General features: G+C 43.1%; 1 protein-coding gene across 1 annotated transcript; it reads right to left on the bottom strand.

Moving 5' to 3' along the window:
- Window positions 1-6: 6 nt before the first annotated feature.
- LOC135076989 (structural maintenance of chromosomes protein 6) lies at window positions 7-24238 on the bottom strand. Its single transcript, XM_063971578.1, has 23 exons — window positions 23925-24238; window positions 23256-23414; window positions 22807-23048; window positions 22316-22566; window positions 21876-22068; window positions 21717-21808; window positions 21557-21647; window positions 18826-18949; window positions 18501-18623; window positions 18030-18143; window positions 17552-17665; window positions 16666-16812; window positions 15999-16126; window positions 15117-15312; window positions 13983-14148; window positions 13165-13384; window positions 12310-12480; window positions 11908-12066; window positions 8164-8358; window positions 4925-5035; window positions 4310-4510; window positions 1587-1720; window positions 7-236 (listed from the first exon to the last, which is right to left on the bottom strand). The coding sequence occupies exons 1-23, from the start codon at window positions 24145-24147 to the stop codon at window positions 215-217; spliced, it is 3576 nt and encodes a 1191-aa protein (XP_063827648.1). The 5' UTR covers window positions 24148-24238; the 3' UTR covers window positions 7-214.
- Window positions 24239-25884: the final 1646 nt, after the last annotated feature.

Raw genomic sequence — 25884 nt, 5'->3', positions numbered from 1 at the left:
AACAAGTTTAAAAAATAAAATGTATATTAATTAAATCCTTAATATTATAAAATCAATTAAAATATCTAACATTCGGCGGGTTTTTAAGTGTCGGAATGTTTAGACAAGTAGTTAAGACATTTTAAATACCTATGGTAACATTGAAACACATCACTGGTGTAATAATTGCAATCACATTAATAATCACTGAACTGTTTACTTAACTTTTTCGGCACTACGGTCGTGGGTCAGCCATCCTGTAACAAGATAAGAACATTAATTTGTGACCTGTTTTATTTCTTTATTTTGTTCTAGATCAATGGAGTCCTAGTATGATACAAGTAGGTTCACTGCGATCAGTATGGATCTATTGCAATCGCCGCTATATTCTACGCCTTCGAGTTCTGCATTTATTAGCTTGTGTGTGCAGTTGTGTTCTTTTGGGGGCGATATGTACCAACCGATAGAAGTAAGGATGACTCAGGTGCTAATTGATTACTAATAGTCCCGTTAACCCCTCATGAAGCTAAATATGATTCTGTTAAGGTGGATATACACTAGAACATTTTCTCGAACATTTTTATGTAAGCTTAACATTCTTACGAATGGTACAATACAGGTAAGCGCTCCTAGCTAGAGCATTTACTTGTAACAGAACAACGAGCCACTCTATGATATGTTCTAGCTAGTGTATCGCCCTTTAACGAACCAAACGTACTTTGGAAATTATTGAGCTTTTAGCGCTCCTGCACACGACGCTGCTACCGCGCCGCCGCCGCCGCGCCGTCGCCACGCCTTTGCACTGTTTATACGCGCCGCGTGAACACCGCTGCAGCACCACGGGCGAAATTATGCTTTGATGGCGCGGCGGCGGTTTTACTAATTTCCAAAGTACGTTTGGTTCGTTAAAGGGTGATACACTAGAACAAGGCTGCTCAACCTTTTGAAGAGTGTCGGGCCAAACGGTGGATTCAGTCGTTAACGACGGGCCACCTACATTTTTGACAGCTAACTTCAGAGAGATCTTAAAGTTTGTACTGTGCTCGGCGGGATTTTTTATTTGGTGCGTTTTTTTTTTTTTTTCAAACTACATGCGCCGGCCACTATTCTTTTGGGGGCCACACTGTGGCCCGCGGGCCTGGAGTTGAGCAGCCTTGCACTAAAACATATCATAGAGTGGCTCGTTGTTCTGTTACAAGTAAATGCTCTAGCTAGTCTATACATTACGAGTGGGTTCACAGCGGCGGCGAGGTTCGAACCAGCTTTCCTCAGATCTCAAGTCGGCCAGCGTTACCGTTGAGCTATCGCACATTAATTTGTGACCTGTGGTAACGACCTGAGCCTATAAAAGTAAGTAAACAGTAAGCGCTGGACGCAGGTAGCTACCAACCGGACAACATGGAAAGCATTGGGGGAGGCCTATGTTCAACAGTGGACGTCCTATGGCTGAGATGATGATGATGAAACAGTCTAAAGCCCGGTCTCCGAGCACGTAGAATTTCGTTCAAGGACCCCAAGTTACCCATCCTTATCGCTCGCGTGTAATTATATTGCTGTTGCGACTGTGCGACGGGAGGCCGCAGCGAGTGCGAGTGGTCTATACTCACAGGTGTATGCTGATCTGCGGGCCCGCGACTACGGCTGAAGCGTCCTGCGGCGTGAGGAACACAAACTGGCGACTCGTGTTCTTGAGCGCGTGGTCGATCAGCAGCTCCATCACTATCTTGCGGTTCACGTTGTCCTGAGGACATAAAATGTTTCAATTTTAAATTACAAGTCTGAAAAATATTGTGAACTAGATAATGAAATGAAAACCAGTTATCTAGCTTTGTGAAATTCAGTTCATTATTGGAAAAAAATGAACTTAGTATTTGTACTACAGTTGGCCATTCGTCTTCTGCTTAAGGCAGGTATTTTGACAACAATCCTGCTACTTGAATAGCTCGAAAGATTGCGCTGCTTATTCAACATCCAGCCTCATCGTGAGCCCGAGATAATAGGGTTACTCAAATTATTGTTGCCAGTAGTGCTGGAGGTTTTGACGCAGACCATCCCATTAGCATTTCGTCACGAACTAAATACGGTCCCATTAGCAAAATGGTCTCACTTTGATACAAAGTTAAAACCTGCCATTTTTGAAACAGTAGTTCAACATTCAACTTGTAGGTTGAAAAAGTGTGATCATTTTGCGAATGGGTTGGTCTGCGTCAAACCATGCTGGAGTGCAAGGCGTTAAATTCAAATTCAAATTATTTATTGCATGTCACATGGGTAAGGGTTGACAAGAACATAATATTGAACATGTGACGCCCAGTGAAGGCGTTGCAAAAACTTAAAAATAACATTAAAATAGAGAATTATTTGTCAAACTAAAATAAAATTAAATAAACATTAAAATTATCAAATTAAATAAACATTAAAATTATACAATTACATTATTATTATTTTAAGTTGTTTTAAATTCTCAGCATTTTATGCTGGTATTAATGTTATCCACGGGTCGAGACCAAGTTATTATTATTATTATTGTATAAACAAAGACAAACCATTATAGATGACCCACGTTGAACTGTCCCGCCAAACTCAATGACAGGAGGGCGCTACCATCGTTCAACTATATGGTTTCCAACATGGCAAAAATCTGAACCAGCGATCCGGTATTGACGGTGGCGCCCCACTGTCAATGTCATCGACAGGACAGTCCAGTATTTTGGAACTATACATAATTTTCAACCGACTTCAAAAAAGGAGAAGGTTCTCAATTCGACCCGTTTTTTTTTTTTTTTTTTTTTTTTCTATGTTTGTTACGCGATAACTCCGCCATTTATGAACCGATTTGAACAAATCTTTTTTCAGCGTATAGGTAATACCTCAAGGGTGGTCCCATTTAAATTTAATAATAAAAAAAACAACCCCCAAGGGTGGAAAATTGGGGATGAACTTTTTTATACGCAATATCTCCGCCGATTATAAACCAATTAGAACGATTACTTTTTTGTTGACAAGGGTGGAAAATTGGGGATGAACTTTTTTATAATATACATTAAGAATATGGTCTCAATGTACAGCCTACCTTCAGTGGTAACATCAAGGTAACAATTAGTTAACTAAAAAGCAAGAAATAATTAAATTTTTATAAAAAAAAATAAAACCGACTCCAAAAAACCTACACTAAAAAGTAGAAAAATAATTACTAATTACCTACTTATTTATTAGGACGAATTATTAATATTTATGTAGGTATACCATGATTGATACCTACTTTTGGAGTCGGTGCAGGCAAACTTTACATTTTCATTTCATAACAGATTACGTTTCATAATCTTGGCACCGACTCCAGAAGTATCAATCATGGTATACCTACATAAATATTAATAATTCGTCCTAATAAATAAGTAGGTAATTAGTAATTATTTTTCTACTTTTTAGTGTAGGTTTTTTGGAGTCGGTTTTATTTTTTTTTATAAAATTTTATTTCATTAAAAAATTCAGAGATGGAATAATTGAGAATGTTACTAGGTATGCAAAATCACTTGAAACCTATGTTACAGTTAAGCTTTTACATTTATAAATACATTAGTTTTTATTTCATTCAAAAATACCCAGTAGTTATGATTTTACAGGCATTCAAAGTTCGCTTAAATATTGAGTCCCGCCGACGGTCACGTGACCCCGCGTGACGTACATTCACAGTGTCCGCTCACTAGAAAACGGATATAAACATACTTAAATACATTTTTTTTGTAAATACAAACTTATTATACATATTAACACCCAGACCCATCACAGAAATTAAAATTGAACCAAACCCAAACTTGATGCGATTGTGTCTTTTTCTTGCGAATTACCTTCCAGCTTCATCATTAGACCCTGATTACTATATAGAATTAAAATACTCATCAATACAAAATGAACGAGCCCAAACTCGATGCATTTAAGTCGTTTTATTATAGAGTTCCTATGGCCACCTTCCAGCTCCATCATCAGATCAGCTCCATGTCATCATAATATTGCATGGTCATCCTAATCACATGTGTTTGCGAAATTTCAGCTTAATCGGTTGCCTGGAAGTGGGTCTTAATTCAGCTTGCAAGATTCCACCCATACAAATATGAGCCAGTCACTGTAATATGACGTCACGCGCATAAAATGGCGGGCCGGCCGCCGCCCGCACATTTAAAATTCAATATCTTGGAAACTAATTGACGTATCGAAATAATTCTTTCATGTGTATTTTTTATTTTTAACAGAGAATACAGAGAACTAAAAAACAAAATTAGTGAACATTCTTCATTAGGTTTTGGACACCACGGTACGGCCAATATCTTACCATGAACACGTCGAACTCGTCCATAAAATAGAAGGGCAGCTCGACGCACTCCCACAGCGCCATGATGAAGGCCACGGTAGAGTAGGATCGCTCGCCGCCCGATAGTGATGACGTGCTGGACGCGTGTCGCTTGCCGGCTTGCTCGCGACCCGTGCATACGATCTCGAGCGCGCCGCGCGCGTTGTCTATTTCCATGCTGCCCTGTGAGAGGTAATTATGCACTTATGAGCCGTGACTCTAGGACATCACTTCTCTATAAAGGCTGTCTTTTGAGCGTCATCGTCTCGCCATCAGCTACGCGGTCGCCAACTCCGTTCGAGGAAATGTTGCGTTAGCGTGTGTTAACGCTGCGCGAGCGCTGGCAAGAAGACAATGCTCGAAAGAGGCTAGTGTGGGGGGTCCCCAAACACGTCATTTCAGCCCTAAACATTCAATTGACGCGAAAATTGATTGATGGATGTTATCTACGCAAAGCTAATGAAATATTGATGAAGCTTTAAGTTATAACTTGTACATTAAAATAGATTATTTTGATGCGAAGTGTAGGCGATCGTACAGATAGCAAGAATAAACATAATGATTTTGTAAATAAATGCGTGTGATAATTGTACTTACCGAATATCCACGCAAAGTCAGTATAGACTGGAAACAATATTGAACTCGTCTCGCGATGTAAGTCTGCACTCGGTGGCAGAAGTTGAGATGTTTATCCGTTGTGTTTTGAATCTGAAAATAAGCGATACATTAGTGTTGCATACAATAAAACGTAAACAATGTTTTATGGAGTCACGTGCTAACAGTAGCATACAAATGAAAGTCTAACTCCAATCACTTAAAATTGTACACCGCGGTGTAAGCCTGCAATAGCGACATCTATTGATAATCTCACGAACTAAATTGGTCATAATAGGAAATGGGGCATAATTCAACATCAGGGGTACTAAAGAGAACTAGAGCGCAGTCTCTGTGGACAAAGGACAATGTTCGTTCTCCATACATTGTTCGCCGTTAGATCAACAGTGCCGAAATAATACTTTCTAGGTTCTAAATGACACAAATCTTTATGTAAGAACAATTATTCCTGGCGGACCAATTCTATAAACTTATTGATAGCAATATTGTTATCATAACCTCTTACTTACTAGTATTGTATTATATTATTTTATGCACATCGATTTGGGAGATGTTCTGTATTGTAGTTGTCGCAGCCAAATTGTATTATAATATTGGACGGGTTTTGGAAATAGCTCGGCGTTCCACTTTTATGATTTACTTACTTACATTTTGCACGTAAATAAATAACATGAATCCTATGTTTACTTTCCACTCTTGACATTTAACACGTGACTTACCAAATTAACTATCTCCATGGTTACCGTCTTAGTCTATGTGTTACTGTAAAAGCTCGAACTATGGTTAATCTTAACATTTAAGTGTAAGTCTTAAGATTTACCGATATGAGTTGGTAAATGTAAGTATTTCTGAAAATACGACGATTTTTTCGAGCTTTTACCATTCGAATTCAGTATATGCTAGGTTTTACCTCTGTCAGCTGGTAGATGTTGGTTTTAGGAATAAAACAATGAGTAATTCTTAATTACTTACTTTCATCAACTATTAGACAAAACAGGTAGGTACATAGTATTATAAAGGTATCATTATGATAGTAATAAGTACAAATTAATACCAACTCATTTAAATTATTTGCAATCATTTCTTTTTCTTGTGTTTTGGTGTTCACATTTTTACTGTTTCCTTTTTTTTATTCCTGTAGGATTTATGTAAATACCGCCCTTGCCATAATTTTCTGTATTCTCTGTGATCTGTCCGTCCGTGTGGACGTCAATAAACCGTGTAAAGTTAAATAATTCCCTCTTTTATTAGTATACTTCCAACAGGTTATGATATCATGCCAGAACAAAACACATTGACGTGAGGCACCATTTTGTCCGACAAGACAAGGTACTAAGTGGAGTGATTGATGTTCGCTATGTACAAACCAACATGATGGTTGCAGATGCACTTACCAAGGCAACGACGCATGCAAAATTAGAATACTGTGTATCGCAAATGGGTTTGTGTTTAAGGGAGGATGTAGGATTTATGTAAACACCGCCCTTGCCATAATTTTCTGTATTCTCTGTGATCCATGGAGTCCATGGTATTATCATTTTTGTTATTTCGTCCATGGCATGGACGAAATGTGAAGTGGAAAAAATCGGAATTATTATAACCCAGCATTGATAGTAGCGCATACCTGTAAATATCATATCTAGCCTATCTAGGACACTGAAATTTTGTACTGCATGCATCCTACTAATATTATAAACTCGAAAGTTTGTGTAGATGTTTGTTACTCTTTCAAGCAAAAACTGCTCAACTGATTTTGATGAAACTTTACAGTATTATTGTTTATAACCCAGAATAACATATAGGCTATAATTTATGGCGATCTGTGACAAATTAAATTTCACGCGGGTGAAGCCGCGGGCAAAAGCTAGTATTTTATATGACATGATCTTACGTTGCTGAAGAAAAAACAAGTCAGTGACATCATGGTTTCTTTAATTGTATTAAAATTAAAGTGATGCCGTGGTCTTTCTTTTTAGTTCTTAAATTGTTCGTACATTTAAACAATACAAAAATGCTGCGCTCGTGTAATGCGTAGATAAGACCGACTATTACCTGTCAAAAATGCTTGTTGTTTTTCAACATTTACCGTGCCATTAATGTAAATCCTAAGATTTACCAAAGAAATGGTGGTAAGAGTTCGAATCGCAAACCTTTTGGGACATTTACCATTAGGAATTGGTAGATCTTAGGTTTTACTGGAATATCTTAGGATTTACTGCAATTCGAGCTTTTACAGTAACATATGCATGACCAGGGATTGAACAACTTTTAATTGAATATTATTAACAATTCTCGATAATTATTATCGATTGAAAAATATTCGGTATTTGAATCGAAAGATATATTCAATTTTATCAATATCAAAATATTCAATTTTAATAATAAAATAAATATTATTTACTACCACCTATGAAATGTTCTAAAAATTGCCTGGAGCGCTCCCCCAATCCTGGGTTTTCCCTTTCCAAGCTGAGAGGATATCATTTTGGTTCTATCGATACATTATAAAGGTACTTAATATTTGAAATGTATTACCAATTATTGTTATAAGCATTTTGAGCGAATAAAACTTTCAATTCTATTAGAACTTTAGACATTTCTCTCACTTTAAGCGGCATTGGATTTTTCATCGGATTTTGAAACTGTAACAGATATATTAACGATGATCCCATATTGTTGTCATTGTCTATATCAGTGTTATGATCACAATTCTTTTTATTTTATTCATGACCTTCGACCAGTTGGACACATTAGATAGCTTCTTGTAGTATCGTGCAATATATTTTTAACTTTTAATTAAAATTTAGTCATACTGTAGCAATTTGGACGATTTATTTTATTTACAAGATCGGTATCTTATTGTCTATGATGACCGCAGTCAACATCACTATTACATGGATTCCTAACAATGAAGTACGGCATTGCCTTGTGCCGATTTTACATAGATTTTATCGACACAAATTATGGAACTTCATAGGATATGGAGCACTCCACGCCCTAAAATGTCCGGATGTCGTCATAGTATTATGGAATACATATAAAATACTTTTATTATTTCATTTTCTAATCCTCAAGTGTCCGTTACAATCTGATTAATATTTAAGTATTCAAAAAGTAAGAGATTAATTTTGATACTTTACTGCTGTGCCCAGGAATCTAAGGCGGTTTCTGACAATGTCCTTTAGCAGGATAAATCTCTGTGGACAAGCCCGGCCACTGACCTCGTCGATGAGCCCCTTGAGGCGAGCCAGCGTCTGTTTGGTGCGGCGATACTTGCGCTCCACCTCGAGCAGTCGCTCTGCCACCTGCGCCTTGGTCAGTCCGTCGCTGCGGATAGAACTCAGCTTCAGTTGAGTCTTCTTCAGCTCGTTGGTCACTATGGCACGGTCCCTGGAGGAAAGTACATCTGTTGTAGACTGGAATTTGTTAAATTTAATTGAAATCCAGTGAAAGAAGAATGATTTTAAAGCCTACGCTAAAAATTGCGCAGGCGCATTCACGAGTGTATTGAAAAAAATAATAGCAACTAAGTGTCGAACACGTGAGATGGGTTTCCACATGCGCAGAAACTTGTCCCAGCGGTGCGACTTCGGGCTCCGTTAGACGTCCGAAGCGGGTGCCCGCTCCGTGCACTTTAATAAAGTTTTAGCATTCATACTAAAGCGTATATAAAATTCGTGATTAAGACAAATATTAACCCGAATAATAAAAAATTGAGGAACTTCAAATATACAGATCGATAGAGTGAAAATAAAACTATATTAGAATGCATTTAAAAGTAAATTTTTGACTAAGTGGCGGTTACACCTTTTGAGTCCCGAAGTATCAATATGCGAGATGTTTTTAAGCATGACTACACAGGTATTTGACCGCAATTGCACCTGGTGTTAAGTGAGATGCAGTCTAGGATGGTACACATCTAGCCAGAACTTTTCTGCATATCTGAATTGTACTATTGTTTGTTATCTATCTATCTATTCTATATAAATAAAAATGAATTGATGTTCGTTAGTCTGATTAAAACTCGAGAACGGCTGGGCCGATTGAGCTGATTTTGGTTTTAAAATGTTTGTCGTAGTCCAGGGTAGGTCTAAACGGTGAGCAAATACGCGCGCGATATTGTTTTTCTGTGACAGACAAAACTCTACGCGGGCGAAGCCGCGGGCGGAAAGCTAGTCCTAAATAAAATAAGTGCCTATTCACTCTCGCCTTGAAAATGCTCACTCACCTCGGGTTATGAACCCGCTCGCACAGCGTGAGCGCCTCAGCGGTGAGCTTCTCGATGTGTGCAGTCTTCTCTTCCAGCACACTGGCCACCTGCGCTAGCTTGTGTTGGTCTTCCTTCAGCTTCTGCTGGCACGCCTGCCGCTCGCTCGCGCCTTGCGCCTGCTTCAGTTGCTCTTGCTCGATCTCTTCCTGATAACGATTAAGATTTTGTTTGATAAGGGTTCACGCTAGCGTCGTCGTCGTAGTCCAGTCATTATAGTAAGTTCACCTCGGAATACCCAGCTGTAACTCTGTAAATACTTGTATATTGACACCCTAAAAGTTGTCTCAAAACCTACATATGGTAGGGTGTAAGCAACTATTAAATTTCAAGGTCAAAGGTCACAAAAATCGGTTTTTTGCGCTTTTTTATAAATATCTCATTTCCTATGGGTTTTTTGCTATTTGTATTTATAATAAATATTGTAGAATACAAAATTCTCTACAAATTTTGTTAAATTTTTTTTTAATACGGTGAACCGTTTTCTAGATAGAAGGCGGAGAGCGCGCGGTCACCGCATCAAATTGTATTTAGCAAATCTTCTGGAGCAGGTGGTAAAATTGTCCAGGCTCCAGAAAATCGTTTCGCATTGCCCAACCCGATACCTGGGGTTCCAAATCATGTCCTAACCAAGTTTGAACTTGAATATACACGGTTGAAATGTTGATGAGCAGCTGCACTTGTTGGTGGAATATTTGAAAGCTGCACAGGTTTATTAAGTTTTGTAGACTTGACGTAATGCATATAACGAAGATGATCGAGACTTTTCACAGATTTCGGAGCACTATAGACTGCCAATAAGGTTTGAGTTCCACCACAGAATAATAATAAGTACTACGTACAGAAGTTTTAAATCGCGAAGGTATTTAAAAAAAATTATGCTCAATGTCATTAACAATATGGTGTAATTTAGCTTGTCTCAAGAGTCAAGCAAGTTTGTCAGAAGTTTTGATGACAAACGTCAGTGATCGGTACTGCGCCGAAGCTATAGGGCTGACTTCGGTAAAATGATGTGACGTGAGGTGCCAATCTGCAGAAAATGGCGGAGGAAATACATGATTTAGCATGAATTATCATGAATAATTATTAACTACTTATTTACCTCTCAGTGTCTTGAGGCAACTTAAAAAAGTACATTCTGTGTTTTTATTATTATTTAGGCAGTTAAATACTGCACAGTATTTAGTACACCATTTTCTTTATTTTTTTCCATCATACACAAGAATACGCGTGCGTGAGTCAATGTTCGCTCGTATGTGAGGCCTTGTCGAATAGTACTCTTGTAGGGGGCAATCGTGCGTGTTTTGTTTTCGATGTAAACTCGCGGAGATGAACAGGCCTGGTTCCACTCTCTAATAATATCTCTTATCAAGTTCAAACTTGATTAGGATATGATTTGGAACCCCAGGTATGGGGTTGGGTAATGCGAAACGATTTTCTGGAGCCTATCATGACAATTTTACCACCTGCTCCAGAAGATTTGCTAAATACAATTTGATGCGGTGACCGCGCGCTCTCCGCCCTCTATCTCGAAAACGGTTCACCGTAGAAAAAATTTTTTTGAACAAAACTTGTAGAGAATTTTGTATTCTACAATATTGATAATAAATACAAATAGCAAAAAACCCATAGGATATGAGATATTTCCAAAAAAAGCGCAAAAAAAACGATTTTTGTGACCTTTGACCTTGAAATTTAATAGTTGCTTACACCCTACCATATGTAGGTTTTGAGACAACTTTTAGGGTGTCAATACACAAGTATTTACAGACTTACAGCTGGGTATCTCGAATTCCGAGATTCTTACCTAATTTAAGCTTAAATGACTGGACTATCGGCCAGCGTCTGCGCAGAATGCTGGCATTGCGTTCGTGCGGCGCCAACGCAACGTTATTTTCTGACGAGTAAAGCAATCTACTCCCGTCAGTGTGACATCGTTCGTTCGTTCGTTTCAGCCAAATGACGTCCACTGCGGACAAAGGCCTCAACCAAGGTTTTCCATAATGAACGGTCGTGCGCTGCCCGCATCCAGTATCTTCCCGCGACCTTTACCAGATCGTCGGTCCACCTAGTAGGAGGCCTGCCTACGCTACGTCTTCCAGCCCGTGGTCGCCACTCGAGAACTTTTCTGCCCCTCAAGTGTGACATCAACTCCACACAACCCTGCTCGCTCGTACATTCGTTATTCCATATCTCAAAAACAATTTTATACGCACAAAAATATTTTTTCACACATTATTTTAATTGTCAATGCAAGGCAACTAAACAAAACTAAGTGACCATTCTCCGTAACTCACGCTCATGCTGCGGCAGGCAGCTGACACGTCTGCCAGCCGGTTCTTGGCGCGCCTCGCGCCGGCGTCGAGCTCGTCGATGCGGCGCCGCAGCGCCTGCGACTGCTGCGAGTGCGAGGCGAGCTTCTCGGAGATAGTACGCAGCTTCTTGGAGATGTCCAGCTAAAGCCTGGTCCGTGAGCACGTAGAATTTTGTCCAATGACCCCTAGCTACCCATCCTAATCGCTCGCGTATAATTATATTGCTGTCGCAACTGTGCGACGGGCGCCCGCAGTGAGTGTGCGAGCGCGACAGCAACATAATTACGCGCGAGCGATAAGGATGGGTAGCTTGGGGTCATTGGACAAAATTCTACGTGCTCACGGACCAGGCTTTAGTCGTGTAACCATCGTCAATGACTCACGCTCATGCTGCGGCAGGCAGCGGACACGTCTGCCAGCCGGTTCTTGGCGCGCCTCGCGCCGGCGTCGAGCTCGTCGATGCGGCGCCGCAGCGCCTGCGACTGCTGCGAGTGAGAGGCGAGCTTCTCGGAGATGGTACGCAGCTTCTTGGAGATGTCCAGCTAAAGCCTGGTCCGTGAGCACGTAGAATTTTGTCCAATGACCCCAAGCTACCCCATCCTTATCGCTCACGCGTAATTATATTGCCGTCGCAACTGTGCGACGGGCGCCCGCAGTGAGTGTGCGAGCGCGACAGCAACATAATTTCGCGCGAGCGATAAGGATGGGTAGCTTGGGATTATTGGACAAAATTCTACGTGCTCACGGACCAGGCTTTAGTCGTGTAACCATCCTCAATGACTCACGCTCATGCTGCGGCAGGCAGCTGACACGTCTGCCAGCCGGTTCTTGGCGCGCCTCGCGCCGGCGTCGAGCTCGTCGATGCGGCGCCGCAGCGCCTGCGACTGCTGCGAGTGCGAGGCGAGCTTCTCCGAGATGGTATGCAGCTTCTCTTTAGAGATGTTTAGCTCGTCCAGCTATGGAAAGTGAAATAGAATTAAAAAGGGCGATTCGAAGTGACCACAAAATGGGTAGGTAGGGTAAGGTGGGGCACAATGTTACACGGGGTACAATAATATGTTACAATGCATATTTCTCCGTCCCTTTCTATTAGTTGTATAATGTTCAGCGGCTCAGTTCAGCAGCTCTTATGAGCTTGACAAACGTGTATACCAACATCATACAACTAATAGAAAGGGACGGAGAAATATGCATTGTAACATTGTACCCCGTGTAACATTGTGCCCCACCTTACCCTACGTGTTTGTCAAACATTTTCGGATATTCGAGCGTAGTAGCAGATAGTAAACAACTCACGTGATTCGTGGTGTTTCTGCTTCTCGCTTTGTATCGAAGGGTAGTCGATGTGGATGTCAATACATTACTGCGAGGTTCAAATAGTCGGTTTTCCCTAGAGTTTTAAGGTTCTAGTTGAATAATAAATAATTATTCAACCTTCTATGGTTGGGTTCACGTCGATCAAACTAGATCCTGGCTATACAGGATTGCAATGGTTAGAACTAAGTATAGGTGGTTAGTCCCACGTCAGTAATATAAAAAAGTAGCAACGGGTTTAATCTCTCAAAGCTGACACGTTTCCTCTTCTTCTCTTCCGACGATCTTTATCTCATATCACCATACTATAACTATTCCAAACTTACCAATACAGCATGGTGCGGCGCTTGTTGCTGTTCCAACGCGGCGGCTGCGGTCCTGGCCGCCTCGTCTTTCTCATGGCGTTCCCCGACCAGCGCTTGAAGCGTCCTACTCGCAGCGCGCTCGTTGTCCCGCGCCTCGCGCAACTCTTGGTTCAATTCCTCGGCTTTGGCTTCCAGCGCTTTGAGGCGCGATTCCGCTTCTTGGATCTCGGATTGCACTTGCCTAAAGAAATTCGCAGTAAAATTTCAATCGATATACATATTAGTAAAAAGTCTTGTGAACAAAGGGAAATGAATGGGTATAAAACTACGCCGAACGGTGTGTTCTAACGCTGCGCTATAAGGCTGAAATTGTATTGTACCGTGACAATAGAATACCATCGAACAGATGTCGTACTGCAGTATCGCGTCACATCGGGGGCTAGCAATGCTTTGTAGCGGTGCTAGGACGCTACACTAGCTCAAACTGCCATCGTCTCTACGAGCTATGTGCCCCGCCCACTGTCACTTGATTTTAGCAATTTCGCGAGCTAAAGCCCGGTCTCTGAGCACGTAGAATTTTGTCCATTGACCCCAAGCTACCCATCCTTATCGCTCGCGCGTAATTATATTGCTGTCGCGACTGTGCGACGGGCGCCCGCAGTGAGTGTGCGAGCGCAACAGCAACAGCACTCAGCGTCCAGACTATAGGTCGGTCACTTTAGTTCTCCTGCGGATCTCCTCATTTCTGATTCGATCACGCAGGGAAACTCCGAGCATAGCGGGCTCCATCGGGATTAATAAGCTGTATAATATTGTGTAGGTGTGTATTGTTCACTAACCTCTTGCGTTCGGCCGTGCTGACCTGCAGATACCGCGTGGGGCGCGCCGTGCCGCCGTAGCAGCGGTAGTTGGGCGCCGGGTAGTATTCGCCACATTCTAGCGTCACGACGCGTGCGCAGTTCTCCGGAACGTTCTCCACCGTGTCGGAGAGACGGACCGCGTCCTCTGAAGGAGAGGTATACTTGTAAGTCTTTAAAATCTGGCTTTTGTCTTAAACAGTTGCCGTATAGAGCTTAGTGATGTACAAGGCTCGAGGCTTCCGAGTCCTTTTGCCGAGAGCTCAAGAGTCGTTTACAGCTCGCCTCGTTTGTATGAAGCTCGACGACTCGGAAGTCTTTTTTAGAGTTCGAGCCTTTTTTCGGGGCTCGCCTCGTTTAATGAAGCTTGGGAGTCTTTCGCAGAGCTTGAGCCTTTTTGAAAGCTCGAGCCTTTTTGAAAGCCCAGTTAACTTTTGCCAATAAAACTGCAGAAATTCTGATACCTACAATAAAATACATATTTGAAAAACGTTTTTCACAAAAGGACACAAATCAAATAATGACTACATACGATTAGAAATAGGATAACTTTTCCTAACAAAATAAAATATAAGTAAATTTTAAGAATCTTATAATAAAAATCAATGTAGGTGATGTTTTTTAATTTTTTTCGAAGGTTTGAGCTCTTTTGAAGGTTCGAGCTCTTAAGAAGGCATGGCTCAGAGAGCTCGCAGCTCGGCTAAGCTCGGGGCACCGAGCCTACCGAGTTCACTGAGTCTTGCCATTCCGCCTCGAGGCTTCAAAAATAGGACTCGACGCCTCGTGTCTTGTACATCACTAATAGAGCTGGACAAAAGCCTTCCGCAAATATTCCGGATCCGAATCAATCCATGACATGAAGCACCTCTGCACATTAACATTTTTTAAATAAGCACACACAATTCTTTATCAACATACAACTCCATGGAATTCTCCATGAAAGCAAAAGCAGGGTTGGATTAATTATTAGGCAGAGGAAGCAACTGCCTAGGGGCGCCACATCGATTTAGAGGCTCCGAGCGTAAAAATAGGGCTCCGCAATCGAGAGAGCCCTTCTGCATAAAAAAACCCTTGATCCTTAACGACCTTTTTAATAGATGTAAAAAATAAACTCACCATGACTAGGCACCAGCAGCACGCTCTCTAAACCAACATTATCAATGAGGTAGTTGGCAATAACAGGGTCGGGCGCGTCGAGCGCGTCCAAAGCGCACGTGAAGCCCGCCGCGCGCACCTTATGTCGTCTTACATCGTGCGCACGCGGTAGAAACTTGCTAGATGTCACCGCCGGCTTGCCTGCGCGACCGTACACCTATAAGGGCAATCCCGTCGGTTACAATATTGACATGATGTATAGTACCCGTTGTCTTAGGTGAACGACAAACACGGCATAGACAAATAGTCGCTTACGTAGTCGCGTGTGCACATGACATCTGTCATAAGTCACGTGAAGTTCATGTCACGTTCCGTCGCTCACCTAGCCGGGTAAAGCTCGATTCACACATATCAGTGAAGTCACAGTTCAGGCTCAGTACCGGCACAGTGCGAAATATTCTTTCATACAGTTTCTATGAACGCTTCCCCACTTGTGAGTGTCAGTGACAACACAGTGCTCTCAGTGTCAGTGCCGACACCGGCAATACGGACGTATTCGTTGACGACGATATTTTTTGTCGGATCACGGACGCCGCCGCGGCATCAAAAACAAAATAACTTACTTCATAGTTTCTGAACAAGAATATTGAAACAGTTCTCTGACATTTTAAAATATTCAAAATATTTCACTGACGCAACACTGTAGCACTGAAACTGAACTGAGCGGACACTGTGACGGGACTGTGGCTTCACTGATATGTGTGAATCGAGCTTTATGCGTGTTGTTCCGGCGATAAAAAAATGTGTAACAAGTTATCTTTGAAGCCTAAAATCCTGGGGCGGGCACTAAACGTTCTGGGGTGGGTGGGCACGTGAAAATGTATTATGGATAGACGAACTTACTTGGCCCATAATCTCGAACAACTTCCTGGAGTCCTCCGGGGAGTTGACGCAGAATGACGTCAGCGAACCTCCGATGATGTGTTCCAAAACACCCCCCCACTTTTTATCCTTCACTTTTAGGTATGAACCTACGAACATAAGAATGCGTGTTACTAAAATTATTGTTTCTCAGGTGTATCTGCGTTACTACAGCTACGTTACTGAGATGTCTCTGCATTACTGAAATGTCTCTGTGTTACTAAGATAGATATCTCTGCGTTACAGAGATGTTTCTGTGTTACTGTATCTGCAATACTAAGATGTCTATTTGTTACTAAGATGTCTCTGAATGACTGAGATGAGATGTCTATATGTAACTGAAATGTCTTTGCGTTACTAAAATGTCTCTGCTTTACTGAGATGTTTCTGTGTTACTATGTCTCTGCTTTACAGAGATGTCTATGTATTACTAAGATGTTTCTGCATTACTAAAGCTTCAACCACGTCGCGTGAACTGTCATGGGTCGTGCGACATGTCATTGGACTATGATCGCGCCGGCGATGGCGATATGCACGCGTTGGTGTGGTTGAAGCTTAAGATACGTTATTGAGTTATCTCTGCGTTACGAAGACGTCTCTGCATTACTAAGATGTCTCTTTACTGAGATGTCTCTCTTATAAGTCTCACCAATGGGTCCCCTCGGCGGCGCGCTGAACTCTCCCCTAGCGACGGCCTGCTTGACGCGCTGGCACAGCTCCGCCATGTTGTTGCCGTACACCGCCAGCGAGTCGTTGCCGCGCGACTCCAGCTCGCGCAGCTGCTGTTTTAATTGTTCTGTTAAGAGAAAGTAACTTTTAGTGCCTACGTCTAGAGGCAATTTTACTACGTTTGTGATTACTGATTATAATCGCCTTAAATGCTATTACGCAGCGTTGTCCGCTCGCAAGATATGCTAGTGCACACGGGACGTGGACCACATTATCTCTCTAAACTAAGGCGTAAAGAACTGACGTCATTACGTGATGCACTTAGGCCGCTGGCGCGAAGCGTGGCAAACTGGTTGAGCGCGCTGAGCTAAAGAGGCGAAGAACCGACATTAAATTGAAATTATTTATTCTACATGTTACATTAAGATCTTCGTCATACTACTTGACGAGCGACCTTGGGCCACTCGCGCGTTGCGTGGTGATCTAGTTGAGTGCGCTGAGCTAAGGTGATGAGGCTATGCAGTAATAAGCTGACGTCACTACTTGGTGTAACGTGCTCGAGCAGCCTGCTAACTAGTCGTGACGTCACTTACTGAGTGAGTCCTTGGCGCGCTGCGCGGATGCGACAGCAGTATCATGCTGCTGTTGCACGTGTTGTTGATGCGCGCGTCGTGGTGCGCGGTGTCATAGGTCACTTGCGAAGCCTATGCGTTGAGCAGGGTACTCATCTAGCCGTGTAGCATGTAATGTATCAGATATTGTAGCAAGTGAGTACATTGGCACGAGCCCGCTGCGAGTTGCTCGCGTGTGGTTCGCAGGGAGATCGCAGCGACCAGCCGAGTGGCGGTACTCATGACGTCACTTACTGAGCGAGTCCCTGGCGCGCTGGGCAGCCGCGACGGCAGTATCATACTGCTGTTGCACGTGTTGTTGGTGAGCGCGCGCCTGCGTGGCGTCGTGGTGCGCGGTGTCATAGGTCCCTCGGGCAGCCTACGCGTTGTGTAGCTAACTAATCGTGACGTCACTTACTGAGCGAGTCCCTAGCACGCTGCGCAGATGCAACGGCAGTATCATGCTGCAGCTGCACGTGCTGCGCGCCTGCGTAGCGTCGTGGTGCGCGGTATCATAGGTCACTCGAGAAGCCTACGCGTTGTGTAGCTAACTAATCGTGACGTCACTTACTGAGCGAGTCCCTAGCGCGCTGCGCGGATGCGACGGCAGTATCATACTGCTGCTGCACGTGTTGTTGATGCGCGCGCGCCTGCGTGGCGTCGTGGTGCGCGGTGTCATAGGTCACTCGAGAAGCCTGCGATTTCGTAGCTAACTATTCGTGACGTCACTCACTGAGCGAGTCCCTGGCGCGCTGCGCGGACGCGACGGCAGTATCATGCTGCTGCTGCACGTGTTGTTGGTGCGCGCGCGCCTGTGTGGCGTCGTGGTGCGCGGCGTCATAGGTCACTTGCGAAGCCTACGCGTTGTGTAGCTAACTACTCATGACGTCACTCACTGAGAGAGTCCCTGGCGCGCTGGGCGGCCGCGACGGCAGTATCGTGCTGCTGCTGCACGTGTTGTTGATGCGCGCGCCTGCGTGGCGTCGTGGGTCACTTGCGAAGCCTACGCGTTGTGTGGCTAACTGGTGGTGACGTCACTCACTGAGCGAGTCCCTGGCGCGTTGCGCAGCCGCGACGGCAGTATCATGCTGCTGCTGCACGTGTTGTTGATGCGCACGCGCCTGTGTAGCGTCGTGGTGCGTCACGTCATAGGTCACACGGGAAGCCTGCGCTTTCGTAGCTAACTACTCATGACGTCACTTACTGAGCGAGTCCCTGGCGCGCTGGGCAGCCGCGACGGCGGTATCATACTGCTGCTGCACGTGTTGTTGATGAGCACGCGCCTGCGTGGCGTCATGGTGCGCGGTGTCAAGGTCACTCGAGAAGCCTACGCGTTGTGTGGCTAACTGGTGGTGACGTCACTCACTGAGAGAGTCCCTGGCGCGCTGCGCCGACGCGACAGCAGTATCATGCTGCTGCTGCACGTGTTGTTGGTGCGCGCGCGCCTGCGTGACGTCGTGGTGCGCGGCGTCATAGGTCACTTGCGAAGCCTACGCGTTGCGTAGCTAACTACTTATGACGTCACTTACTGAGAGAGACCCTGGCGCGCTGCGCGGATGCGACGGCACTATCATGCTGCTGGTGCACGTGTTGCTGGTGCGCGCGCGCCTGCGTGACGTCGTGGTGCGCGGTGTCATAGTTCGTTCGGGAAGCCTACGCGTTGTGTGGCAAACTGAGGGCCTAGTGCGAGTTTACATCAAATGCGCTCACTAGTGAGCGCGTCAAAAAATGTCATTTAATGTATGACGGATTGTGCAGCGCCCCTAGCGGAAACGTTCAAGAACTAACATTTTCATACATTTTTAAACGCGCTCACTAGTGGTGACGTCACTTACTAAGAGAGTCCCTGGCGCGCTGCGCGGATGCGACAGCAGTATCATGCTGCTGCTGCACGTGTTGTTGATGCGCGCGCGCCTGTGTAGCGTCGTGGTGCGCGGTGTCGTAGCGCGCGCGGGCCGCTTGCGCTTCGCTCGCAGCACGCTCCGCCTTCGCTTCTAGCTGGGCGCGACGGGATGCCGAGCTGCCGGAGCTAGGAAGAAAAATATCAAAAATATCGTTAGAAAATTTTAACAGAAGTATCAAGGTCGGGTTACACTTGAGCGCTGAGTTGCGCTCCCTGGCACGAGACGGACATTGTACATTTTGAACAGTATATGTCGCATTAGAGCGGAATTACAGCTAGAGTCGCTACATAGTGCGATAACAGTCCTGGATCTGTCAATAGGCCGTATAGGCCGCGGCCTAGGGGCGGCAGATTTCAGATGACGCTTACTCGATAAAAGATCCAACCCCACCTTAGCCTACGGGCGGCAAAACTGTAAATCCGCCACTAGATGAAGTGTGGCGCAAACTTAGAGCTGCGCAACGCCGGACTCTCAAATGATAAGTTGACTGAGCTTGGCATTCAAAATCCAATACCAAAATACATACTATCAATGTGTTCAAAACAAACTGCCACCCTTTTAGCTATCAGTCCAACTGCATAACTACAATATACTCACTCCACATTGTTGATCTCCCGCTCAATGTCGGCCACCTTCCGCTCCTCTCTGGCCTTGAGCTCTTAGAGCTTGGAAGCAGCGTGCTGCTCCACCTGTAGCTCACACACCTGCGTCTCTAGACCCCACAGCTCTTGTTCGACATCTGTCTACAATATACTCACTCCACGTTGTTGATCTCCCGCTCGATATCCGCCACCTTCCTCTCCTCTCGGGCCTTGAGCTCCTGGTGCTTGGAGGCGGCGTGCTGCTCCACCTGTAGCTCACACACTTGCATCTCTAGAGCGCGCAGCTCTTGTTCGAGAGCCGTCTTCAATATACTCACTCCACGTTGTTGATCTCCCGCTCAATGTCGGCTACCTTCCGCTCCTCTCTGGCCTTGAGCTCCTGATGCTTGGAGGCAGCGTGCTGCTCCACCTGTAGCTCACACACCTGCATCTCTAGACCTTACAGCTCTTGTTCAAGATCTGTCCACAATATACTCACTCCACATTGTTGATCTCCCGCTCAATGTCGGCCACCTTCCGCTCCTCTCTGGCCTTGAGCTCCTGGTGCTTGGAGGCGGCATGCTGCTTCACCTGTAGCTCACACACCTGCATCTCTAGAGCGATCAGCTTTTGTTTAAGATCTGTCTACAATATACTCACTCCACGTTGTTGATCTCCCGCTCGATATCCGCCACCTTCCTCTCTTCTCTAGCCTTGAGCTCCTGGTGCTTGGAGGCGGCGTGCTGCGCGGTTCGCTGCTCCACCTACAGCTCACACACTTGCGTCTCTAGAGCGAGCAGCTTTTGTTTAAGAGCTGTCTACAATAAACTCACTCCACGTTGTTGATCTCCCGCTCTATGTCCGCCAGTTCTTGATGCTTGGAGGCGGCGTGCTGCGCTGCTCCACCTGTAGCTCACACACTTGTGTCTCTAGAGCGCACAGCTCTTGTTCAAGAGCCGTCTACAATATACTCACTCCACGTTGTTGATCTCCCGCTTGATATTAGCCACCTTCCGCTCCTCTCGGGCCTTGAGCTCTTGATGCTTGGAGGCGGCGTGCTGCTCTACCTACAGCTCACACACCTACGTCTCTAGACCTTACAACTTTTGTTCAAGGGCTGTCCACAATATACTCACTCCACGTTGTTGATCTCCCGCTCGATATCCGCGACCTTCCGCTCCTCCCGGGTCTTGAACTCTTAGTGCTGGAAGCAGCGTGCTGCTCCACCTGTAGCTCACACACCTACATATCTAGACCACAGCTCTTGTTCGAGGACTGTCTTCAATACACTCACTCCACATTGTTGATCTCCCGCTCAATGTCGGCTACCTTTCTCTCTTCCCTAGCCTTGAGTTCTTGATGCTTGGAGGCGGCGTGCTGCTCCACCTGTAGCTCACACACCTGCGTCTCTAGACCTCACAGCTTTTGTTTAAGATCTGTCCACAATATACTCACTCCACGTTGTTGATCTCCCGCTCAATGTCGGCCACCTTTCTCTCTTCCCTAGCCTTGAGTTCTTGATGCTTGGAGGCGGCGTGCTGCTCCACCTGTAGCTCACACACCTGTCTCTAGACCTCACAGCTTTTGTTTAAGATCTGTCCACAATATACTCACTCCACGTTGTTGATCTCCCGCTCAATGTCGGCCATCTTCCTCTCCTCTCTGGCCTTGAGCTCCTGGTGCTTGGAGGCGGTGCGCTGCTCTACTTATAGCTCAAGAACCTCTGTCTCTAGACCTTACAGCTCTTGTTCAAGATTTATCTTTAATATACTCACTCCACGTTGTTGATCTCCCGCTCCATATCCGCAACATTCTTCTCCTCCCGGGCCTTGAACAATTAGTGCTGGAAGCAGCGTGCTGCTCCACCTGTAGCTCATACACCTACATATCTAGATCTTACAGCTCTTGTTCAAGATCTGTCTACAATATACTCACTCCACGTTGTTGATCTCCCGCTCGATATCCGCCACCTTCCGCTCCTCTCTGGCCTTGAGCTCCTGGTGCTTGGAGGCAACGCGCTGCTCCACCTGTAGCTCACACACCTACATATTATTATCTAGATCTTACAGCTCTTGTTCAATATACTCACTCTACGTTGTTGATCTCCCGCTCGATATCCGCCACCTTCCGCTCCTCTCTGGCCTTGAGTTCTTGATGCTTGGAGGCGGCGTGCTGCGCTGTACGCTGCTCCACCTGTAGTTCTCGCACTTGCGTCTCTAGAGCGCGCAACTCTTGTTCAAGGGCTGTCTTTTCGAGGGTCTTCTCGTCCATTTGGGTCCTTAACGCCCTAGTAAAGAGGTAAGACAGATTCAGTATACATTAAAAACGATCTTTTTTTTAGTTTATAAAAGCTGTCTCTATGGCAGAAAAGTCCTAGAGTGGCGCCCAAAGACCAAAAGTCTTAGCAGAAGGCCCACTTTAGGCTAAATATGGTTGACATAGAATACAGAAAACTTCAGCAGACATATTTTAAAAGCCCCCACAGAGCAAGAGTAACAAACACAAATCACACATATAATTTGAATATTACTCACTCCAAGGCCTCATTATTGTTCCCGAAGTTATCCTTCATCTTCCCCAACTTCTCCACAAGCCTGTCGACCCTCGCCTGCTGCTTGTCATACTGCGCCTGCACCATGGCGGCCTCGCGCTCGAAGTCCGCGATCTCGCTCCAGTAGTACTCATTTTGTAAAGCCTGCTTCTGTGCCTCAATCTCGTCGCGGGACTGTAGCTGTTCGTGACTGGTCTTCCATTTTTTGTACTCCTTTTCCAATTCTTGACAGGCCTAGGTTTGGAAATTAAAAAAAGATGTGGAAAAAAGTACAATAGAATCAGATTATATTGACGCTCAAGACCGATGATATTACGTCGTACTAAAGAAGTCATTTTTGCGCCAATGTACCCACACAACACACGTCGTTAAAAGCAGTCGGTCGTTATAAGCGACGACGTACTTAAGGGATTCTACTGTAATAAACATCAACAAACTTAAGGATTAGGGTTTTATAACTGTGAAGAGACTTACATCGTTTTTCCTGTTCCAAGTCGCAGAGGCTTTGTTGCAGTTTTCAAGTGCTTTCACATAGTTGATTTCAGTCTGATCAAGGTTTGTTGCCTTTCGAAACAGGGAATACTTCTTCTTAGCGTCAGAAGCATGAAAACTCCTTGCATCGTCTTGGTTCAGGACAGAGATTGGGTTGTCTACTTGTATGTCATGTGCTAATATTATTGAGTTGACCTCTTCAAACTTGGTTGATATGACCTCTCCTAAATAATAAATTGTATGTTTTAACATAGTTTATCAAGAAAATATAAAATATATGTTTTTGAACAACAATATAATAATGTCTACTAAAAGATCATCTTATGATGACTGTCTAACTTTCAGACATTTTCATTTATGGATAGACCAAGATACATAAAGCAAAATTCTCACTGAGATCATAGAGAACATTAGATTTTGAATTAACCCACCTGTAGCCGACTTGACTTTGTAGCTGGAACCTCCAGAAGCATTGATGTTTCTGACAATAGTGATGAAATCTCCATATACATTGTGCTTGTATGCTTTTGGACTGTTGTTTTTTATTTTTATCTCTACTGTAGCAGAATTAGCCCCTTTTTTAATAAATGCTGGAATAATTATTATACAGTGAGACACATAACCTTTTTTTACATGGCTAGGAAAGCTGTAGTTACCAGACAAGGGATAAGAAACATATTTAAATAATGTTTTTGTCATATTTTGTTTGAGACACTTGGAATATCTTAAATGGAGAGTCGAAGAATTAATAACATTTTTATCATTAAATACAAGCATCGCAACATGCATGTATTCACAATATAAATTATGGTAAATTTTGCATGAACACAAAGTTGCATGGTATTTAAAATAAGTAGTAACAAGCCAATATCTACAGGATGACTTTTAAATTGTTGGCATCCTTTTAAACTAAGACTCTTTTGATCTAAGCTAAGACTACTCATAGTACATAGTAGATTCCCTAAATATGAGACAAATCTGATGAGTTGATCGGACCCAATATTATGATACAAAAGTTTCAACGTTTGTTTGCAAATACAAAGCAACAGTTTGATACATAACTTCTTTAGTGGAACACAGAAAAGGTAAACATAACTTACAATGTAAATTATTCCCACGGTTTGTAGCAGAGGCTCTGCCGCCCAACCCCACAACCAAAGCCGTTAAAATTGCACTTTTACCACTACCATTACGACCAACAATAAAGTTTACATTTCTATTCAAATTTATTTCCAAATTATCGTGGCAAAAGAAATTACGGACATGTATACTGTGTATACACCCGTCTATATCTTCTTCGACGTCTTCTTCTGTCCATTCCATCACGAAAAAAATATATTATGAGCGCGAAACCACAATAAAATTATGAAATTTCAATAAAATTGAACTTGTGCTGCTGGAAGTGGAAAATTGCGCTGAAAACCAAAGAGCATAAAAGAGTAAGAGACGGCACTCCATAGATATTTTTTGAGCTCACGCACACATATGCATTTTAGAGAACGACCCGCAAATCTTTACCAACCGCACAAACTACAGGCGGAGCTACCAACATAATGCCTTATTTTCTGACAGTATTAGTGACGTTCGTAATAACTTATCGATTATCGATACTTTGCTAGGGTTGTAATTGCATATCGATATCTAGTATAGGAACCTTCAATATTTTAATGATTACTATTTTTATTTTATACTATGTGTAAGTAAAACGAAGTTTTGTAACGTAAATTATTTATTTCGAAATAAAATAGGTATATTACAATAAGTATTGAACATGACATAGCAGTTGTAGGCATGAGGAATTATTGAAAATTATAACAAAGTACAGAAATGATAATTTTGTAAACTTTTATTTTCACAACTTTTTCTAAGAAAAAATAGGATTTTTATTTATAAACATCTTTAATTTTCTTATCAGCTGATCGAACCTCAGCCTCAAGATTACTTTTCAATGCTTTGTTGCTGTGCTTTTTTACTTTTGTCAGCAAAATTGTTTTCACTTTTTATGAAGCTGTCATTAATGATTTTACAACTTTTTCTTAGAAAAAGGTAACTTAATATTTTAAACATCTTATCATAAATTTCTTTATTATGTTGTTGACATTTAAACCAACTAAAATTACAATTTGTACTCAACATTAAGAAAATGAATTTTCCAACATTTTCCATATATATCTGGTCGGCAATATGGTCATGATAAAATTGTTTAGCTTCATTTACGGTGGTACATAATTGAATTGTTGGATAAACGAGACTTTTTTTATCATGCCACCATTCGCGAAGAGATATATATGCATACAAATCATTGTCAACAGGAGTTTTCACGCTCAAACACTCTTCACAAATTAAACAAGAACTGTTCTGTAATAGTTTGGCAGCTAAATACCCGCTTACATATACTACTGGTTGGTTTTCAAGGCTACACAAATTTTCAATGGGCTGTTCTAAGTTTTCAGGGTCCGGGATAGACAACACAGGATAAAATTCAGTGTCTGTGGAATCTTGAACATTAATTTTTATTTCTGTTGTTTTTAAATTAGTTTTTAAAATGTCTTTATATTCCAGCATATGTTTATTGTTGTCTGCTTCACAATTAGCACTTCTGCTATGAGGCACTTTCAGCCCAGTAACCATGCTTGTTTTAAGCGCTGCAGTAAAGTGCGTGATAGTGGGATTTCTATTGGTTACACTGTGTTGCCTAATGATTCCAAATAAGTTTTCCAGAGAGTCTTGGTTAAACTGTCTAAGGTTCATATATTTAAACCCTTCATTCTTTAACTTTTCCCAAATATCGTTTAAGGATTTGATAGATATTGATATCCCTTTACGCATTTAACATTTTTTAGTATCGTGTTTTCTGCTGTTATAAATTTTATGGTTTTTAACTTATCAGTATAAAAGGTCCAAGACTCAATGTGATTACTTGATGTGGAAACATTTTCCCGGATCCCTTTCTTTACGTCATTTAAAGATGATGGACCATTTGTACAATCAAATAGTTTATCTAACTGTTCAATCACAAATGCTGTATCATTGCAATCAGAAACTTCTTTCCATGCCATC

The sequence above is a fragment of the Ostrinia nubilalis genome, chromosome 1 (genome assembly GCF_963855985.1).
Source record: "Ostrinia nubilalis chromosome 1, ilOstNubi1.1, whole genome shotgun sequence".
Lineage (NCBI taxonomy): Eukaryota > Metazoa > Arthropoda > Insecta > Lepidoptera > Crambidae > Ostrinia > Ostrinia nubilalis.
Note: the sequence above shows the minus strand (reverse complement) of the source record. Positions and strands in the feature narration are given on the sequence as shown.